Here is a 22,326-nt window from a genome sequence, read left to right as displayed (position 1 = left end):
ATGCCAAGACTAAATTGGGAGGAGGAGAAGAAATAATGCTTGGGAGCACACACATTTACCAAAGGGGGGAAATTAAAACCCTGCACACATTGTGTGTGTGTTGAAATAAGATACACACAGCACTTTGTCAATACAAATTGCACGCACTCAGCGGAAACACACAAATTCCATTCAACATCTCTCCCCTCACTCCAAACCAAAGAGAAAGAGAGGAGAGAGAGAAAGAGATGGAGAGAGGGGTATAGAGAAGGATTGACAAACTTGTTCAGTGCATACAAACTCGTGGTTTTGCAACAAAACCGCCAAGCTCCATGCATACCAGAGTAAATAGGTACTTGAAAGGGGGTCTCGTGAGTGGAGTGGTAGGGCCAAGACACCGGTTTCTTTACCCCTGTATTGTATCCTCACTACCCTCATCAGCGCCAGTGGAGTCGGTATAGACACTAGCCGCGGGAGATTGGTGGAGGTCACTGCAGTTGACTGTGGGAAACAGAGAAGGGATTTTGGGCAACCTCTCAAGTGCACCCATATCTCTCCATGGATTTGCTAAAGTAATTCCTGTTGAAAAAGAACAGCTTTTTGCACCCAGTTACAACATCGTGGAGCTTCTCTTTAGTGCTACCATTTTGGTTTAATGCCGTACTGGTAACATTCTCTTCAGGATACCACCGCACATGCTAGAGTAGTGGGGGAAGTAAACCTGTTGAAAACCAAGTGGTCTCGCTCCAATCTTGCGCTTATCATCGCTGATGCCCCCATTCATTTATTTGGCTTGTGGACGAATCTCCTAACAGGTCCTATTATTTTTGGATTGCAGTGTTTGATCCAACGCTACCAGCGTATGCACAAACTACCAAATTACTTTCTTAATTTTATTGCTGTGGATTACGGATTAGCAAGGGCTTCTTCTAAGTTACGTTTACTCGATTTGGAGGATTTTTTTCTGCCAGTACATTTGTTCAGATCCTGGAAATCATCATTAAAATATCTGATTAATCCTGTAATCATTACATGGACACCAGAACTTTACACACATGGGAAATATCTTCATGAATCTACCATAGCACAGAGAGAGCAGGGATCATTTTGCCAGGATTCAGAATTCAATTCATGAATTTTGTAGAGAAAAGGGATTTCTATTTATCATTCTGTGAACTTTTCACTTCTATGAAGTTCATTGTATATTCAAGAAAAAAATACCCTAGCTATTAAACCCAGCTAGATTTTGAATCACACACATGGACCTGGAGAGCGTCATAATTCATCCCATTCAGAAATTTGTGATGTAAAAAGAACGTATCCAGTGATTTCTTTTTTTTTCTTTGGCTGTTGAAAGGTGATTGCCCACGGCTTCTGTGATTTCAGATGAAAGAAAGTCATCATCAAATCTAACCACAAGGGCAGATTCGGAAGATTACCAATTTCATTTTTAGTTTATCTGCTCGTAAATATTCCTTTTGTGACTCGAAATAGACTGGATCGTGGTAAAAATCTTGTTGGAGAATTCTATATGAGACAACATTATAATTGTTGATGAATACCACATTGCCATGGTGATTTTGATTCATGGTAGAAAAAGTCTTGGAGAATGCCGAATGAGTGAAAATTGAAATAATTCATCAAATCGTAGTTGAAAGAAAGATTGCCTAATTCTTCTCTAGGAACCAAGAATTCTTGAAACCCAACAGCCAAAATTCCAACCATCAATTGTATTTAAACAGTGGAATCATTGTTGAACTTCCATTTTCCCCATCTTCTCAAGTTCAGACAATTTGTATCCTGGCCACAACTTTGTTTTTACAGAGTTTGCCTTTTCCCCCAAGTGTAATTCCAGCGGAGAGGGTGAAATCGGAGCTGTATCATCATCATCCATCCCGCATCCATATTTCTGGTAGTTGAGTGTGCTGGTGTTACTGGTGGTTCAGTTCATTGATGACTGCCTTGTGTGGAATGCATGGAGGAAAAGATTTATTGTGCTTTCTATGAGTAAAGAAGGAAATAGCATCTGTGGGTTAATCTCTGTAAGCACTCTAGGAATTTCTACCACTACTACTTCTTCTGTTATCAAAGAACATCTCCCATAACACAATACCTCTATGGCTGATGCTGGAGGAATACATCTCTAACATCTGTGTGTCTGGAATATATGTTTTTGGAAAGTTCAACCTCCTATCTATAAATCGAAAAATAATGAAATCAGTTATAAATTTGTAATTCATTCTTCTACATCAAGCCAAAAGGGGCGTTTTACTTGGCCTGTTACCCCCAATAAGGAAGCGGTAACCTTCAGGAAACAATTGACTTTACTCCTAGATTAGAGGAAATGGTTACACTTAAACTTCAGGGAAATATCCATACCAGTACCAAGAATTGACATCCTGCACACCATTTCAGATTTGTGAAGGGGACAAGCTACATCCCACACAAGTTGAATGAGTTTTGATCTCCTGACCTTACTGAAGACATTGTTTAGCCCATGTTGTAGATCCATGTATTGCCGAAGTGAAGGTTGGTTGGATTTCAAGTATCTTCAGATGCCAGATAGACACATCAAATCGGTAACCAGTAACATTTTTACAACGTGCACCTGTTCTTAAAAAGGAAGTATACTTGGTGAATGGTATATGATTTTGTAAAGTGGAAGAGGTTTTTCTACTATTGTGTACTACCACTATTAAGGAGATGCTTCAGACAATATTGGTAATCATTGTGAAACCAGGACCCGGATGCACTTCAAATGACAGACACATTTCAGCTCAGTTGTGAAAGAACCAATTGAGACTGTTCCATATTTCATAAGGACGTCTTGAATGAATGTTTTGAGAGAATCATTCTGTGCACTGATTGCTTTTGAAGATGTTAATCAATAAATAAAGTCATAAAGATATTTTTACATTACATCCTGGATTCTCCCAAACTAGACCAAACATGATACATTGCGAAATGATATCAGATTGATTTTGTCCCCCAGAAACTCTGCTAAGTGGATTTACTTTACAATCCCCTCCTCTCCTTCACCCCCTGCTTCCCCCAGCGATTTGAAATTGAGACTCGGCTTCGATTAGCTATTACGTGCTGGTCTTCCAAACAATATTTCTTCTCCTCCTCCCCTAACCCAAGGTGGGGATTTAAGAACATAGGGTATTAACCCACCCCCTCTTATGTCGTCACATGAAATGTACCCAAACGGAATTCAATTACCAGACTAAACAACTTGTCTTCCCTCCCACTACAACACTGGGATTTGCCATCTAGCGTGTTAAAAAGCCGTACAGAGCTTCGGGTTGAGTTTTGGCGGGAATACTTCTCAAGTTGCATCTTAGAGTCTGCCATGATGGATGAAGTTTTGAATCCATTTCTTCAAAAACAGGCCTTCTTATTTCTTTGATGAAAATTTACAGCAACATTATTTTAGAGGAGAATTTGTGACTCTACATTGGATATTTATTATTTTGGAATACATTCATTTCCGAGTCGCCGAGCGGACGGCGACCTTGCAAGGACATCATGTTGAAATTTGTGAACAAATCTCCAAGTCCGAAAATTAATGGATCACCCATCCATCACCAGAAAAGAATGTCAATAACGAACACTGGTTCACTGGGAAAAACATTCTACATAGATTTGAATCAGAATTATGATGAGGTAAGTTCAAAATGCTTAAACTTGTGATATATTTTCTTCAGTGATAACTTTTGTTATCCACGTTGAACCACAGAATCACAGAAACTTGAATCACAGAAACCAAGTTGATTCTTACTCTCACTCCTCAGACATTTTCAAGATCATTGTCAATGGGTAAATTTAATTTGTATGGCACTTTATCAGAGATAGGGTGTGTTTCTCAAGGGAGCTTGTTACCATGGCAATGAATCATTGGCAGCGGAAGCCAAAAAATTTAGGGGGTGTCCACCTGAAATTTCGGGATGGACACAGGTAAATAATTGGACAAGCGCCCCCCAAAAAGGTTATCAACCTAAATTTTAGGAGTGGCTAACCAAAATTTTTTGACAAGCAAAAAAAAAAAAAGGTCATCAACCTAAATTTTAGGGGGGGACAGCACACGTTCCGAGGGGGGTCCACGTGACTTTAGGGGGGGACACTGGAAAAAAAATTGACAAGCAAAAAAAAGAAAGAAAAAAAAAGGTTATCCAAAAAAAAATTGGGGGGGGACACGTCCCCCCGCTTCCGCCGCCTATGCAATGAATGGATGTTAATATCTAGATGTTTTATAGAATTGTCCCTGATATTAGAACTTCTGATATTAGAAAACATATAAAACATAGATCATCAAATCTAAAAATGTGAAAATTACATATCATATTATTGATATCTTAACTCTATATTCTTTGTATTCAAGCATCTAATATTTTAGATTTCAAGCATACCATTTCAAGCAGACACATTGCTATATGGTCTTGCTCCATTTGCAAGCATAGTCTCTCCATATTTTTTTTTATCTGGCAATGCTTGTATCGACATCATTTTCCGTCAAGACTAAGGCCTACATGTAGAACAATGGGCAATAATCACTGGCTGTCTGCTTCAAGTGGACTCATTTACTGTTAACGATTCAATACAATCGACTGAATGAAATATTAATGAGAATATTCATAAAATATGTAATGGTTACTGTATTTGTAAACACTCCTTCCTGTTATGGTTCATGCACACAATAATAGTACCTAGTTTCAACTTTCAAGCGATGATAAATGATTTTAATGGAAAATCAAATAATAAGGGGGGTCATTGGGTATAGCAAGGACAATTGATTTAGTATTTGTTTTGTTTATAGTACCAAAAAAAACCAATGCTATAAAGTAATAATTAAGTTTATTAGCATGATTGTGGCTTGAAAAAATACAATCACCGATTTCATTTTATTCCAACAAAAACCAAAGATTCGAGATGAGAGCTGATAATAGGTGAGCATGATGAATCTGGCTTCGTGGGCTGAATAAAAACACCCAATTCATTAGTGGAATTAATTGATTTTTCCCCAATGGCACTTGTTTTACGTAGGATTTTTACATCAGATCATCGTTCATTAGCTATCATTACAAGTGATGACAAGTATTCTGGAGTCAATTAGGCATGTTGGCAATGATCTCAGGGGGAGATACGTTGTATACCAATGAGTAAAGATGAGATATAGGAATATACACTTAGTAATAGGCCAAACCCTGAGTAAATATACACTTGACAACTTTCCCTATTTTTCGACTCAGCGGGATGTCAATTTTATCCAATTAGGTGCTGTATCAAATCAGAATTTGATGTGGAATCATAGCTAGCTCCCTGCCTTCTGAGTAAATAGCAGTATAATAGGGCCATCCTTGTATGCTAATTGTATGTGGGCTAGATAAACAAGTGGATGAACTGCTGATATGATATTACTGTGATGACTTGCAAAGCTGCAGAACTCTTGATGATCCATCAGTAGGCTAAAATGTATGTCAACAATTGTTCATGAAATCCTTTTCAGAAATAATGTTTATGTATCAGAATTTATCATTTTCCAAAAGTTCTCATTATGGGCCAGAGAAGTAATAATAGAATAATGATGAATTACTATATAATATGGAAACATCTTTTTGTATTACTGGTCAATTGATAATCACTCGTATTAAGGGCAGTGACAATACCTATCTAGGTAAGGATATTCTGTGCAGGTATGTAATAACAACTTAAAATTCATTTGAATATCAAGAATTAGCAACATCAAGTTCAAAGTCTTGAAACTCTGTACTTCGCTTATGACTCACTGAAGTTTTGTCAAACAAACTGTTTGCACGACTGAGGCCATATAAATTGCCCATACAATTCTCTACATACAACAGACTGTGATTTGGTATTTCTTAAAGGGGAAGTTCACCCTGAAGAAAACTTTGTTTCAAAAATAGCAGAAAAAATAGTAAAAAATATTAGTGAAGGTTTGAGGAAAATCCGTTAAAGAGTAAGAAAGTTATTAGAGATCAAAGTTTTGCATTTGTGACGTCATAAACGAGCAGCTGCCCCATGTGTTATGTAATATAAAATGCATGAATTTCAATTTTTATGGTTCCTGATGACTTAATTTTGTTTTCTATTCATGATCAGGAGTGAAATGATTTGTCTATTGATATACAAAAGGTACAGTGAAAACCATTATCAATTTTCTGAGAAAATGACATTTCATTGATTTTTTACCATTCGCTATGTAGGAATGCTGCTCGCATATGACGTCACAAATCAAATAATTGAAATTCTAATAACTTTAATTATTTGATGATTTTTTCTCAAACCTTCGGCAACATTTTTTATTATTTGTTCTGCTATTTTTGCAATAAAGTTTTTGTCAGGGTGAACTTCCCCTTTAACTCACATAGACTTAGTCCTATCCTGCAAAGTTTAGTGAATGAATATCATGCTCAATTGATTGACTAATAACAGAAGTTTCTTCAAAACTTCATTCAGACAGCCAATGCAGTGTGAAGTGGATTTTTTGTAATTCATTATAACAGAGAATACATAAGCTGGCATATTTTTTATGCAGTAATTCCCTAATCAGTAGGATTTGTTTGGGCAACCATTGTTATGTAATGTTTATCAAACAGATTTGTGGAACATGAGAGAATGGTTCTCTGTCATTCATGGTGTGGAGAGATTTTTGGTCTCTTTGATTCCTGTTGAATCCTTGGCTTGCTTTATTTGACAACTACATGCAGCATTAGTATGTAAGAGCATTTTATGTAGGCTACATTTAGGCCTACTTAATTCTAAATCAGAAGAGATTAAACTGTGCAAAACCCATATTTACTATGGAGGTAAGGAATAAAATGGCACATCTATGTGCCTCAATTGCAATAATGCAGACAGAGTTTACAGACAGTGAATACCTTTCTTACAGAGTAAGACCATGAATTTTGGTGTGTAGGCCTATAGGCATAGTAGGGAGGATTGGTCTCCCCGAAATAAGCATCGACAATTCATCCTTTACATTTTGATAGATTAATTTAATTTGCAGAGTTTGCTATAGATAGATGCAAGAATCATTACAAATCAGTGCTGTAGCCCAAGTGCAAGCATGAAACAAATCAGAAGAAAAACTTTAAGTTACATGCTTGACTGAAATTCCTTCCATCCTCCTAGACTCAAACAATATGAGTCATTCCATATTGACAATGATGAGGTTCTTCACCGACGCCAAAACGATCATTAGTCCCAAGGAAAATATACCATTGCCATAGATTTAGAAGACTGAGTAGAGACACAGTCGGACACCATATGCCTCATTCCGTTTGATAATTTGTCTTCTAATAAAGATGGATGCAAATTATTAGTGCAGTTTATTGCCCGCTGTGTTTTATGTCATGGAGATGACGTATCAAGTTTCTGATGTTGCCATGAAGTTGTTTAAGATCTGGGTTAGATGAAGACAATTTTATTCAAATGTTTAATTATTAAATGGTACATAATATCAATTACATACTGATATAAATAAGATGTTTCTGCCCATTATTAAGCCTATTGCCATTATGACTTCAGGCAAGTCGGGCGAGATTGTAGCACAGGTTTCATTGATATGTTCACATTTGTTTTGAATATAAATAACTTGTGATTCATATTCATATTATACTTTGTTGCTTTTATGATTAAGATAAATGCTAGGCTTTGCCAGCACTCCTAGCAGTTTGTTTTATATTGCACATTGATACAAGTAATTAGTTTATTCAGAACAAGAACAGACTATTTCATGAGGAAACAATTAATTCACTAAGATTAATAGACAATATCAGGAGTCCAAGACTCTTTCTCCTCATGAACTCAGAATCTTGGATGCATCAAATTTTCCAATTTCCCCCTCACCGCATTCCCCTGGAAGAAGTTGCGGCGAGGGCCCCCTACGCCTCACGTCAGACTCCCTACCGATTCAAAGGAATGTTTTTACTTCAAGTGCGCGGCCCCTCCGCTGTTTCCCAAGGCTTATTAATTCAGCCCGGGCAATCAAGGAAAGCTTTACTACTGTAAAGGTTAATTTTATCGCTCCTGATTAGCATGCATGATGTACACCCTACAAACGGGAAATTTATTCAACATTTGCCTGTAATTGGAAAATAGGCTTTTATAGGGGATGGCGGTCTATAATCCTATATCGGTGCAAGGTCGCTGATAGAAGATAAGTCATCGAGGTGGAAGTTAAGAGTTGTCTTCTGGATGTTGGTAGACGCTTTTCGCTTCAGAGGATAAAAGCTGGAAAAGAGAAAATAGGTTCATGTATAACAGAATTGCTTTCAGTTGAACTGGATAAAAATATGGATGCTGGCATTGATGGGTGATGGTAAAATATTGGAGGGGAAAGGTTCAGGTATTGATATTGAAAGAAATGAAACACATGGTCGTAAGTGAATTGATAGGCCCTATTTATGATATCAGACAAGGTTTACATTTTGAATTTGTTTGAGATTTACAATGAAATACATAAATATAATGATTTAGGCTATTTATTGAGGGGTTTTTTAGTTTCAGGTGTATTTACATTTTATCAATGACAGTAGCCAATGCACTGTAATCATTTTAATGCATTGTGGAAGTGATTGATTAAATTACATGCAGATCGTTTATTGAAGCTAATTAATTACTTGGTAATCCAATGAAATGCAAATTTGGGTGAGATTATAGGGGTCATTGCATAACATTTCAAAGGTAGTTTAAACTAATGCTGTAACCGATTTTTATTCCAATTCCCGATCCGATCCGATTTTCCCCTTTTTTCTACATTTTTCCGAACTCCGATTTTTGACCAGTGAGGAAAAAATCGGATCGGAAAAACCAAAACATAAGAAGACAAAAAAACACGTGGCGACATGTTTGCCGTCAAAATGCGCTGGTGATTTGTTTAGATCTCAGACAAAAGCGGTGGAAGGAAAAGAAGATAAAGGGAAAGAAAATTATGATTTGTTTTTATCTCCGATATTAGCGGAAAGGCAGGTGGAGAAGAAGATTATGATTTGTTTTGATCTCCGACATAATCAGGGAAGAACAAAACGATAATGATGATAATTGGTGATAATTTGTTTTGATCTCCGACAAAAATGGAGGAAGAAAAACAACGAAAAGACGACATGTTTTGATCTTAAGCGGAGGCAAATAAGATTTAGTTGAACACACTGACATGCGCGGTAATATTTACGACTATCTGACTATACGTCCTCTAAGAGTTTACGATTACCTCCGCTATCACTACAATGTTGTAGAGAAGGTAAATATCATGGTGAACAACTCTGGATAATAATGCGTCTTTTTCGGGAGGTCATGCGACCTTTAAGAGTTTACGATTACCTCCGCCATCAAAAATACGATGTTGTAGAGAAGGTGAATATCACGGTAAACGACTCTTGATAATAATGCGTCTTTTTTGGGAGGTCATGCGACCTTTAAGAGTTACGATTACCTCCGCCATCACTACGATGTTGTAGAGAAGGTGAATATCATGGTAAACAACTCTGGATAATAATGCGTCCTTTTTGGGAGGTCATGCGACCTTTATGAGAATACGATTACCTCCGCCATCACTACGATGTTGTAGAGAAGGTGAATATCATGGTAAACAACTCTTGATAATAATGCGTTTACCGTGATATTCACCTTCTCTACAACATCGTAGTGATGGCGGAGGTAATCGTAAACTCTTAAGGTCGCATGACCTCCCAAAAAGGACGCATTATTATTTAGAGTTGTTTACCATGATATTCACCTTCTCTACAACATCGTAGTGATGGCGGAGGTAATCGTAATCTCATAAAGGTCGCATGACCTCCCGAAAAAGACGCATTATTATCAAGAGTTGTTTACCGTGATATTCACCTTCTCTACAACATCGTAGTGATGGCGGAGGTAATCGTAAACTCTTAAAGGTCGCATGACCTCCCGAAAAAGACGCATTATTATCCAAAGTTGTTTACCATGATATTCACCTTCTCTACAACATCGTAGTGATGGCGGAGGTAATCGTAAACTCTTAAAGGTCGCATGACCTCCCAAAAAAGACGCATTATTATTTAGAGTTGTTTACCATGATATTCACCTTCTCTACAACATCGTAGTGATGGCGGAGGTAATCGTAATCTCATAAAGGTCGCATGACCTCCCGAAAAAGACGCATTATTATCAAGAGTTGTTTACCGTGATATTCACCTTCTCTACAACATCGTAGTGATGGCGGAGGTAATCGTAAACTATTAGAGGTCGCATGACCTCCCGAAAAAGACGCATTATTATCCAAAGTTGTTTACCATGATATTCACCTTCTCTACAACATCGTAGTGATGGCGGAGGTAATCGTAAACTCTTAAAGGTCGCATGACCTCCCAAAAAAGACGCATTATTATCCAGAGTTGTTTACCATGATATTCACCTTCTCTACAACATCGTAGTGATGGCGGAGGTAATCGTAATCTCTTAAAGGTCGCATGACTCCCGAAAAAGACGCATTATTATCCAGAGTTGTTTACCATGATATTCACCTTCTCTACAACGTCGTAGTGATGGCGGAGGTAAGCTAATCTCAAAAAGGTCGCATGACCTCCCGAAAAAGACGCATTATTATCAAGAGTTGTTTACCATGATATTCACCTTCTCTAAAACATCGAAGTGATATGTTGTAGAGAAGGTGAATATCATGGTAAGCAACTCTGGATAATAATGCGTCTTTTTCGGGAGGTCATGCGACCTTTAAGAGTTTACGATTACCTCCGCCATCACTACGATGTTGTAGAGAAGGTGAATATCACGGTAAACAACTGTTGATTATAATGCGTCTTTTTCGGGAGGTCCTGCGACCTTTATGAGATTACGATTACCTCCGCCATCACTATGATGTTGTAGAGAAGGTGAATATCATGGTAAACAACTCTGGATAATAATGCGTCTTTTTCGGGAGGTCATGCGACCTTTAAGAGTTTACGATTACCTCCGACATCACCACGATGTTGTAGAGAAGAGGCCTATCGTTGATCGGCGGTAGTGTCGCGCGCTGGAACGTCATTATCTTATTTTCCTTCCTCCGATTATGTCGGAGATCAAAACAATTCATCATCTTCTTCCTCCGTTTTTGTCGGAGATCAAAACAAATTCTGCCATCAGTGTAGCGTGCCGCATTTGTCCACGCGCCGGCCACATACAGATTTTAATGTATTTTTTTGTTTTTGAATATCTTCCGATCCGATATCCGAACCGATTCCGATTTTAGGAGCAAAACTTCCGAACCGAACTCCGATCCCGTAATTGCTCTAACTTACAACATTAGTTTAAACTCAATTAATTGAGCAAGGATCTCCCAAATGGAGTGACTTAATCACTTTGAAAAACAATAGGTTAATGTCATATGATAAACTATGAAGTGTTTATGTCGTACAATAAACTATGAAGTGTTGAAATTCATTCCCAAGATGTAAAACCATTTCTTATTTACTCCCACATTTTCTATGCACAAAGATTAAACAAACTCCAATGGATGAAGTGCATGCTTCCAAAAGCAATATATAAGGATGAGGAACAGAAAATCAATGCAAAGGGGAAAACCATAACTGGATGATAGATGCAATTTGGCAATTTTAGAATAAACATGTTATGCCGATATGTATATTGCTCTATTTAGAGCACAAAAAGGGAACAAGAATTGTTTCTCATGCTTCTCTATACGTGTAGATAGTGCTGAAAACTGTGGGAATCTTGTTCCGTCTTGGAGATGTGAAAAATCTCAAAACAAATCAGGTTTCATACAAAACAGTGTCACAGATTCTTGACAACATGCAATACACTTGTCTTGAAGTGCAGGTCTAGTTATGTGAAGTGTTATGGGAAAAGGAACCTTGTTTGCACTTGCACAGTTCCAGTGCTTTTGGCTCCTGAGGTTCTTTGGCCATTATGAGAGGCTGTTGTAGCTCCAACCCAGAGTAATGTGAAATATCAACTCAAAGAATGTTTTGCTTGGATATTAATGATGATGCAAGCTGCTTGTAGATTTCCCAAGTATTCTTTCATTTTAATATCCATGATTTATAATCAGTCTTTTTGATATATGTATTTAGCTAGTTATTTGACACTAAATCATATTTTCCAGATAATATATTTCAGTTAACCCAGAGAATAGGCCAACTCAATTCTCGAATGCCTGAAGACCAAATACATTGTACAGAGTATTCTCGGCTCCCTGACCTTGTAAGCAAAGGTATAAAATAAACTATAGACTATAAAGGCTGAAGAGAATCTGGCCAGTTCTTTCAATGTCCAAACTAATTATTTTGAATTACCAATTATATAATCCTTTGATAAGACCTGGAAACTGGACAGAGTCAGGGAGTCTGGTCCAGACCAGGATATATCAATGTCACCAAGTACCAGTTAGAATGGCATTCCCTAATCCTTTTCCTACCTAATGACCTGATTAAGTCAATCCCTCCATTAACACCTTGCCATAGGGAAGATCAAGTGGAATGTCTCTCCCAAGCCAAGTACAGTAGCCAAATTGAATCAGCCAATTAGCAAGTGGTAATTCAATCGGGAGTTTCCTGGTAAATGGTTTGGAAGTGGTTCCCTGGTAGGTCTGAATTGTGAGGGTGAGTGAGTGAGTGTGTGTGTGCGTGCGTGGTGCTGTGGCGGAGTGGTCTAAAGTGCCTGACTAGTCATTAGAAAATCCAAGGTTCAACCCAGGCTGAGGCACCTATGCTCTTGACTCGCGAGCAAAGCAATTGCTCTTTTATCCTACATTCAAATAAATGTTATGCATTCTTGGTAACTAGGTGTGCACTTATTTTTTTTTTTTAATGAAGGGTTTTACTCAAATCAGGTGGGTGTTTCATAAAGCTGTTTTATACTAGCAATTTTACGAACAACTGGTGACAATTTTTTTATAGGACCTGAATGAACACCATTGAGAATTCGATGTATATATGATTTACCAAAGGAAAGGATCACCAGTCATTTGTAACATCTCTCATAACTTACAAACAGCTTTGAAACATCTGCCAGACTGCCCTTTTTCCATAGGTGCTCATTAGTTTTTTCTTCATGTTTTGTCCACCATTCCTCTGTCTGGTATTTTATTTCAGCAAATTAAAGTCTTCAACATTGGAAGGATGGAAATTTTTGCCACCATGGCACCAGGATATTTTTTTTGGGGGGGGGGGGGTTACCGGGGGTATGTTATATTACTCCTGTTGATCCATCTTGAAATATTTTTTTTAATACAGGTAGTTATCTGTTGCTTTCTTTGATATTTGTTTCGTTATTTGTTTTATTGAGAGTTGCTCAAGAGTATATTTTGCATCTGAAAGTAAAGGGATCAAAAGAATTAGAACGTAACTGTTTCATTGAGATTTATTTTATTCATGGTGAAATAATAAATCTGTTTAATCCTCTCTTCCTTTCTGGATTTTAAGCTAGAAGAAGCTTGAAGCTCTTGGTCCAAGTAAGCCTATTCCTTATCCTTCTTAACAAATAAAAAAGAGTGCAGAAGATTTAAAATCTCTCTCTAAAAAAAGGGGAAGTATTAGTTCTTGGTACATGGCCAGTCTGGGCTGATTATCTTGTCTGTGTGATCCATTAACCCATTGTCACCAAAATAAAATGGTTCATGTATAAAACTTATGAAAATTAAGCACTTTGGGAGTCAAGGATCTAGTTGTGTCCTTGCATTAGAGTGGCATTTTGGAATGAAGACTTAATTCCACCTTTTTCCATGGATTTTCTTCACCAGTAAATGCATTGGTGTAGAAAAGTCAGATCTTATGCACACCTCGATTTAAGTGATGGAGATATGGTTCATTGAAGAAATACATTTAAATCAGTTTAAGCATCCAAAATTGTCAGCGATCCATGACTACATGTGAGCTTGTTGGCATGCATGCATTGGAAAGCAATATTTGATGAAAATCTTCTAGACGTATGTAACGCACTTCCTCCCCCACAACGCACAGAACTTTTCTAAAATCATTATTTTGTATTTCAAGATGAAGAACACAACATATGCAATTGATTGATAAAGTAAATGAAGGAAATTAGAAACATTGAGGAATTTTGATTCAATAACATAACACCTCATTCTCTGAAATTATCATTGCGATCTTTATGCATTCCATAAGCTCTCCATTACACAACATAATTGGTCAGTGTACTATTCAATGAAAACAAATGGTTTGATTTTGAGGAAACAATTCTGGAGAGAATGGAGGGAAATCTGGAACAATTTTTTGGACCCTGTGTTGTTTGGAGTACAAACAATGTGCATATACATTCTGTTAGGCCACCCACTTTTCTACCCCAATTATCATATTGCAGTTGCAAAAAATTGGCAAAGGGTCTGATGTGTAACACATTTATTTCATTTCATCACGAAAAGGGAAAGTGTTGGGATAGTTGTGATGTTTTGTGACAATCATGTGTTTTCTCAGGTGTGGTAATGTCCTTAACTAGTTGATCTATATCACCTTGGGCCCCCTCCCCTGTAACACAAAGCTTAGAAATGAATCGTAGAACATTTTTATATGATTGATTCCATAGGCTACAATGTACAATCAATCGTAAAAATCAAGCGTACAATTACTTGCAAACCTTTGTGTTACGGAACTTTGGTTGTGATTGAGATTCCTAAATCCAGTTCAGAATCAGAAATAAAACCCATTCTAAAACAGAAAACAATAACAAACATGGCCACAGAAAAGTATAAGAGGCCTATAATTTGGAATTTGTTTGAATTTTTATACTGCTATCAATATTGCAAACCCTGATTATGTTCATTAATTCAGACAGGGAAATCGGGAGAGTGACCGTTTCGGTTTGCATGTGTAGGACTATATTGTTTTATCCTAAATTCTTATTTGATATTCTTTTTAGTCTGGTGATCCAGTTACATTTTGATGGATAGAAGTATCTATTTGTAAAAGAAAAGCTTTCATACATGAATTCTTATTTTATTTTGAATTGATTGTACCAAGTTTGATGTTCCAGTGAGAATAGGTCCAAAGAATTGGGCACTTTTACCTAGTCCGTGAACTATAATACCTATAGTTTGAGTAGATTTCCGTAGTGTGAATAGGCCGTAGAACTTGGCACCCTTGCCTATTCCATGACCTGTAATACCTCATAAAACAAACTTGATAATTTGGCTAATCAGTGCTGAGGTTTACATTAGAACCTCTCTCAGGAAGTATTCAAGACAAGAGTGTTGATAAAGCTGGTATATGTACATATTGGTTGTGAAAGCTAGAGTTGTGTTAAATAGCACATTGTAAGCCTTCATAGTGATAAGTCTACTATCTTATTCTTAGTGCTACCACAATGAAAAGAAATATAAAAACTTTTTTTCTCTCATGGATTCCAAGCAGGTTTAGACGGCCTACATTCAATTTAATTCAGTTTCATTGTTTTCATCTGTGTGAACTCTTTATGGAAAAATCAAGCGTACAATCAATTGTTATGCTTTGTGTTAAGGAGCCCTGGTACGATCTATAATGAGTTAATAAGATCACTATGATTACTTTACGATTAAGAACGCCGTTTAAATCGTTTGAATGGTGACAGTGGACACCAGGTATTAACCCATGTTTGCTCAATCTCGAGATGCATGTCCAGTTAGCTCTCCAATAGGACCGTCTTCACTATCCCGAGTTTTCAAATTAGCACGCTATTTCTGATCAGGCAATTTATCGCGATCTGAACAATCTTGAGATTATTTGCAATGGAGACGCAATTATCGCGCTAGTTCATAGGATTGATTGCCATCCCAAGTCAACTTGGGATTATTTGCAAAATAGCACGCAATTTTACGAATTATCGCACTAATTCGTAGGTGCAGATGCACTTGGGATTATTTATTCAGGGTGTTAGACCATAATGCATTAATGCCCCGCTCTAGCAGGAATCGCTCTTCTTGCGATGGTGGAGATGGGGTTTCTTGAATCTCGAGATTAATCGTGAAGAGGGCCAATCGGGCTAAAATCTTGAGATTGAGCAAACTTTGGATGGTGCAGCACTACCGAGTGAGACATCATCTCGAATACAGATAAGCATCATGCTTTAGAGCTTTACAACAACAAGTCTCAACTAAACAGAAAAGTAAAATTGATTTTCAAAGTATCAGAATTGGGTACGTGGATGTTTAGACAGTAAACTGGTAAAGTCTCACTCTCCAATCAGTTTGTTGATATAAAAACAGCTGGAGGCCTGAATATATTTAATGTTATCACCTACAAATATATACATGGCTTATCTTGATCAAATTCTAACTTTGATTTAAGGACCAGAAGAGTAGCATGTTGTATGTAATCTACATGTGTGTAGGCCTTTTTGCATTGTACTGCTGACAGAATATATATTTCATGTAGGCCTTCATCTTTAATGCAAGTTGATCACAAGGTGCCGCATTTTATTATGATCTCTTTCAAATGTGTACGGCCCATAGTCATCTACTCGTGCATTTTTTAAACTACTTTTATCAAATTACTTTTTTTCCTTGTATTTTGTAAGAATAATCTGTAAAAAAAAACAATAAAATTAAACCAACTCCTTAAACCCCTTTCATAAACCCAATAATGCGGCTAATAGCAGCATAATATGGTCGTAAAATTGGAGGAGGGCAAGAGTAATCCGCATTATTTTGATGCTGCTATTATCCGCATACGGTAATCGGGGCAAGATTTTGAGTTTATGAACGCATTTCCAAATAATGCGGATAATTGCCATGGTGCAGTCACAAGGTCACCCTTTTCCAACACAACCACATCGGAGGGGGCGTGTCCAGTTGTCATGACGATTATCCGCCTTTTTCAGGACAAGCGCTCGTAAAAATAATGTGGCTTATTTTTCGGAGTTTGTGAACGCAATTTTTATTGAATTATCCGCATTACTCTTAGGCGGCTAATTGGAGGATAGGTTTATGAAAAGGGTATTAGTTGATACATACACAGTATGAAGTGATTCTATCAAGTGATGCAAACAAATTTTTGGTTTGATAAATCTTAATTTGATCAACAAGTACGCATAGGCCAATGATATTGAATTATATTCTGATGAATCAATTACAACTTCGTTATTACTTGCTTAGAACTGTTTGTATAAGGTACTGTACAAAAACAGAAGGCACAAAACAATCTGACTATATCATAAATCATAAAGGCCCAATTCAGATTTCTTAAAAATTCCCTTTAAAATTTTTTTTTTAAAGGAATGTGCAATCATGGGAGGTATGAAAATAATATCAAATTTGAGTCCTTGTCTGAAATTGATCGCATGAAGCAAAGTATAAACAAGAAATACCGCTTTTATTGTTATAAGAGATAATGAAATAATGCCAGCTGCTACTACCAACACAAGGGCGTTTAGTAAACAACAATGCAGAGTGTGAAAATTGTCTTGTCTGTATTCCTTTGAGCATGGGCTTAATCATTTTGTAGTAAGAATATTATTATTATAAAGCATTTTCTAGCATAGCCTAAAAAACTTTGTTCATGCAAAGTTACCTAAACCCATCGTATTCATTAGTACTTATATGCACATGCTCAATTCATGAAATTCTCCATTAAAGAAAGCTTTGCCCGTATATGGATTCAACTTTATGTCACTTGTTAGAGGAGGAGGGGGCGGATTTATGGGAAGAAATTAGAACGCTTATAGCTTTTTATGAGTTCTGTGCCATTAAGGAAATGAAAGTTAAATACCAAACTCACTGCAATATACATGTAAAGGTATTATCTTTTTGTACAATGAACTGCAGGCTTTCATAGAGTTTCTGTACTTACTGTACTTTTCACTTGCTATCTGGTACTGATAAAATAGGCTTGTAATTACATAAACATTTTGCATGATATCTAGCTCCAAAGCCCAAAGGCATTTATTTTTCAGTTGCAATTTGTCTATTGTGTCTCTTATGAACTATAATGCATGGAGTCACATTAAATTCTTCAATTTTACTCTTAGTTTTATTTAGGCCTAAATCTTTTTTTAAGGTAAAAATATTACTAAAAATAAATGAAATGACTAGTTGCATTAATCAGACCCTACGACACAATCACATATCTCCTTGAGTATTGTGTTGTAATATCCTTTAAAGGCTACTTTTTGGCAGGGCTTTATTTTCACTCCACACATTAATATGCCTTATCAATTTTTTAGGAATTTGTCACATTTATTTGATTCTCAAGGTAGCCATTCCCAGGTCAGGATTTCTGTCTTGACTGGACCAAGGAGCTTCAAGTTATTAAGGTACATGATGGGATTTTGGTGGAGTCAAATTGTTAAACTACACCAGAAAGACAGGTGAAATGGTATGGCCATGCCCCCGTTGACCTCACAAATTGGAAAAATCTATAGAGTTCATTCATTTCATCTTTATGATGGGGGAGGGTTAGGGGCCTCTCTTGTAGGGATGATGAACTGCTTGTGGTCTAGACACCATAGGTCAACTCCATTTACTGGGTGTGTAAGAAATGGGGAATAACAGAAATAAGTGCACCTGGATCTCACTAATTTCAGTTCAAAATCAGCCATGATAGATAAGCAGTTATTATTGGGAAGGCCCGGGATTTTAAGTTTGCAAACAGTGAAAGAAAATCAAAGAATTAGAGCAATTTGTCATTGACCTGTAGTCTGCAAGGGGGCAGGCCTTGATCGCCCATAATTATTGTAGTTTATAATTAGATGAATTTGGCTCCAAGTTGATTTCATCTTTCTCCTTGCCACAAGGCATAATTAAAAGTATATAGGGGGCCTAATATGTTGAAATGACTTGTGCCTTGTTCGTTTAGGGGCATCGGGCTTCAAGTCATTGATTGCCTAAAAAAAAAATTGTTTGGGACTGCGGAGATCTCATCAGTCTTGTTTTATTACCCTAATAGTTGTGGGTTGTTATATTTTTGATATTTTCACATGGGAAAATTAGGAGGAGGTCAGATATTCAAATGAATCAATGATATAAAGACCCCATTTTCTTTTGAAAATTGCTCCTCTGATAGATCGACCTCTGGTGCTCGATTGCTTCTATTTTATTATTAAGGGAGAATCTATGCGTGCCTGTAGAGTATGACATTACCAATGATAAAGGAATTAGACATTTTTTTGGTATTGTGTTATATTTTAATAAATATTATTTAAAGTCAAATTTAAATGGTTAGGCCTATCAATTTATCTTCTTCGGCCCATTTTATAAAGAGTTGTTACCATGAAAACGGCACATCAGGCTGATAAACCCTGTACATCAGCCAATCACAGCCAAGGATTCTATGGAAGTAACAGAAATTACTCCGTGAATCAGGCCCCTGCTCCCTTCTGTCTGCATTATACTTTTTTCTTTGTGTGATTTCTTTTTCCTATCCTCAAGAGTTAATTTTTTTTTTTTAAATAGATAAAAAAGAAACCTAATATTTCACTCTTCTAAGATAGAAACTAAAACACAAGATGTATATGACTTACTTGGCTACTTCCCAACTTGGTGTGGAAGTTTTAACAACCATCTCTTGTCAATTTTTGTCCTAACATTTGTGGGGGTGTCGATTAGTCAGACAACACCAGCTTCCTACAATATTACTTTTTATGGCTTACATGAATTTTGTAAAGGATGAAGATAAATATTATGGGTTGGTTTATGGATTTATAATGGTCTGGTGTGGCAGCTGATCAAATTTTATTCAAGGGTTAGGTTAATCTTGTCAGGTGTTTATTTTTTGGTCATAAAGCGATCATATTTCATTGCACCTTTACCTCTTGAGAAATATGAAACTTGATACCAGTTCCGGTTCTTTATATAGTTGTCTACTTCATTGAGATAAGCCAAGGGAATGAGCATTCTTAGAGTTTGATTCAGAAGGAGAAGAAAGAAAATGTTGAACTATAAAAATTGTTTAACCATAGAAATCATAAATGAACTTGCATAAGTTGCAACTTGTACTGATGAAGAAAAAATGAATGTGGATAGATTACAACGTGCGCATACGCAACATTATCAACATCATACAGACATACTGGAAATTGCAAAGTTTGTATCAAATTATCAACATTCAAGATATACCATATTAAGTGTTGTAGCTACAAAAAAAGTTAATTTCCCATGCATATGCATTACATGTGTACTGAAGTGTAATTGAGTTTTCAATGCAGACCAAAGTCCCTATATAAAATCAACTTCATATTAAATGAAATATTGGGGGAAAATATGAGGGAATTTTATGCCAGAGAGGGGAAATGAAAGAGAGAAATGAAGTTCAGGAGCACAAATCACGGCATGTAATCGTCTATTGAAGAACGGCAGTGAACCGAACCAGAATTCATTATTCTGAGGTTTTTGCGGGCGGGAATGTGGGCTCAAAGACGGAGTGTTTGCTTGGGGTATTGTTAGTCTCAGAAATCCATAGAATAGAAATATTTCAGAGACTTGTTCAGCAAATAGAGGTACAGGCTTCGTTTGAGTCTTTGATAATGGATTTGGCAAGACTTCACTGTAATGTACCAGTATATATCCATTGTATTAAAGCATAGAGAGAATGTAATTAATTCTGTCTTGGCATTTTATAAGCAACTTTGGTGTGGATATTTGATATTTTCCCCATCAATCATTGAATTTTTTTCCCTGTGACTTAGAAAATTATTTTTCAGTGTTTCGTCTGAGGCATATTTTCTCTCAGAGCATTTTTCTCCTGATGGGTCTTTTCTAAGAATTTTCTTTTAAAAGTGCAAGGGAAACAGACCAACAAATTTGTTATATTTTCATAATTTCAAAACCACCTGAAATCGAGAGTGCGATACAGAAGTGACTTAAGATCTTCTTTTACCACACCCCCCCCACCAAAAGGAAAATACTAATGTCAATGGCATTGGTACAATTATCATATTGCCACGTCTTTATGAGTCTTCATGGTATTATCATTACTGAATCCTTTATCCAATATCTTAGTCCAAGAAGCTTGTTCACACTTTATTGTCATTGGTGTGATTAATTAACTACTTCAAAGGAAAAACCATTGAAAACCACTGGACAACGCTTTTAATCCCCTAAATAGCTGCTTGATGAGATTCTTCATTGAATTCCCAATAATCCTATTCAATCCCTCCCCCTTCATAGAAAATCCCCACCCCCAATATCTGTGGTCATATTATAGTGACATCAGTACGTACCCCTTTGTATACTGGTAGAGATGCTTGCTACCATTTTCAGGCATGAATTGCCCCCTAAAACCCTCAAAAACACTTGAAAAAAATCACACAATACTCCCACTATTTTCTTTTTCTGGTGTGGTCGGTCATCACTGTCTGGGTTTTGAGAGCACTCCACTGAACATTATCTGGACCCAATTTGGATCCAAGCTGGGGACTTCAGTGTGGTTGATAAGTATGTTAAGATCTGTGGGTATGGGGGCTTGGTAGGTGGGTGGGTGCATGTATCATGAGTGTTATGGTAGTATTGGATAATTTGTTTGTTTGTACCCATGTGGAGATGGTCAACCAAGTTCTTCAAGGATCTTACAAGGAATAAAGGTGTTCTTTGAGAGGGAATAACATGCCACTCCCAGTGATTTCTTCAAATGGTGACAATGGCAAGTGATTGTGGTTTTTCACCTTAAATTGTAAATGAATCCTTTATTTACATACTGGAATGGACTGAAAAATATACAAAACCGAAAGTGTCTGGACATATAACCGCTGCATTTTTCAGTGAATTGTGAAATAGGCCCCAAATTCGTCCATTGTTGATATCACTGAAATTAGAAATGTAGACATAGATACATTCTCTTGATTTTTTATTTCTTAGTTCTTGTTTGATCTGAATTTTATGTGTCGGTCAAGTCAATGTTATCCTTACTATCGAGGACATGCTGTTATGAAATTTATAAAGGCCTATATTACCATATCTGTGTAGCGTAGCCTATTGTCAACACTCGTTCACTGGTACTACGGGGGTTTTCTGAAGAGTTTGGAATATTTTCACAGCCTTTTTTCACTACAGAGCTAGGTTCAAATCAAGTTTAACTCATCTGCTTTAGTGCAAATAAGACTTGGGTTCTGTGTAAAATGGCATGCATATATATAATATAATATCTCAATATATGTCCTTTTTGCACCAAGAAAGATGGGTGTGGTCCATTCTCTAAACAGTCGTAAGTGGCAAGTTTGAGTTTTCTCTGCCAGTAATACCACAAGTCCAAGGTTATAGAGGATTAGCATTACATTTTCTTGTTTTGCAGATCATGCAACCTAGTTCACAGTTGTTATTTGATGAATAAGCCTTTATAACTAGGTATTGTTAAATTGTGGTAACGACCATGCCTGTCTCTACAAGTTCACTTTCAGCAATGTCAT

At 36.8% G+C, this 22,326-nt stretch overlaps 1 protein-coding gene across 2 annotated transcripts in view; it reads left to right on the top strand.

The window, feature by feature from the left end:
- Window positions 1-217: 217 nt before the first annotated feature.
- The window catches only part of LOC121405586 (ras-GEF domain-containing family member 1B-like), a 46,601-nt gene continuing 24,492 nt past the window's right edge, over window positions 218-22,326 (top strand). The window contains exon 1 of one of the 2 annotated variants that reach the window (XM_041596514.1): window positions 218-3,645. In XM_041596514.1, the coding sequence (XP_041452448.1) occupies window positions 3,508-3,645 (138 nt within the window). In that variant the 5' untranslated portion in view covers window positions 218-3,507. Of the gene's footprint in view, window positions 3,646-21,387; window positions 21,564-22,326 lie in introns of those variants that run through there. The other variant, XM_041596517.1, reaches the window with a different exon arrangement.

The sequence above is a fragment of the Lytechinus variegatus genome, chromosome 18, assembly GCF_018143015.1.
Source record: "Lytechinus variegatus isolate NC3 chromosome 18, Lvar_3.0, whole genome shotgun sequence".
NCBI classification, from domain to species: domain Eukaryota; kingdom Metazoa; phylum Echinodermata; class Echinoidea; order Temnopleuroida; family Toxopneustidae; genus Lytechinus; species Lytechinus variegatus.
The sequence above is the reverse complement of the archived record's forward strand: the minus strand, read 5'-3'. Positions and strand labels throughout refer to the sequence as shown.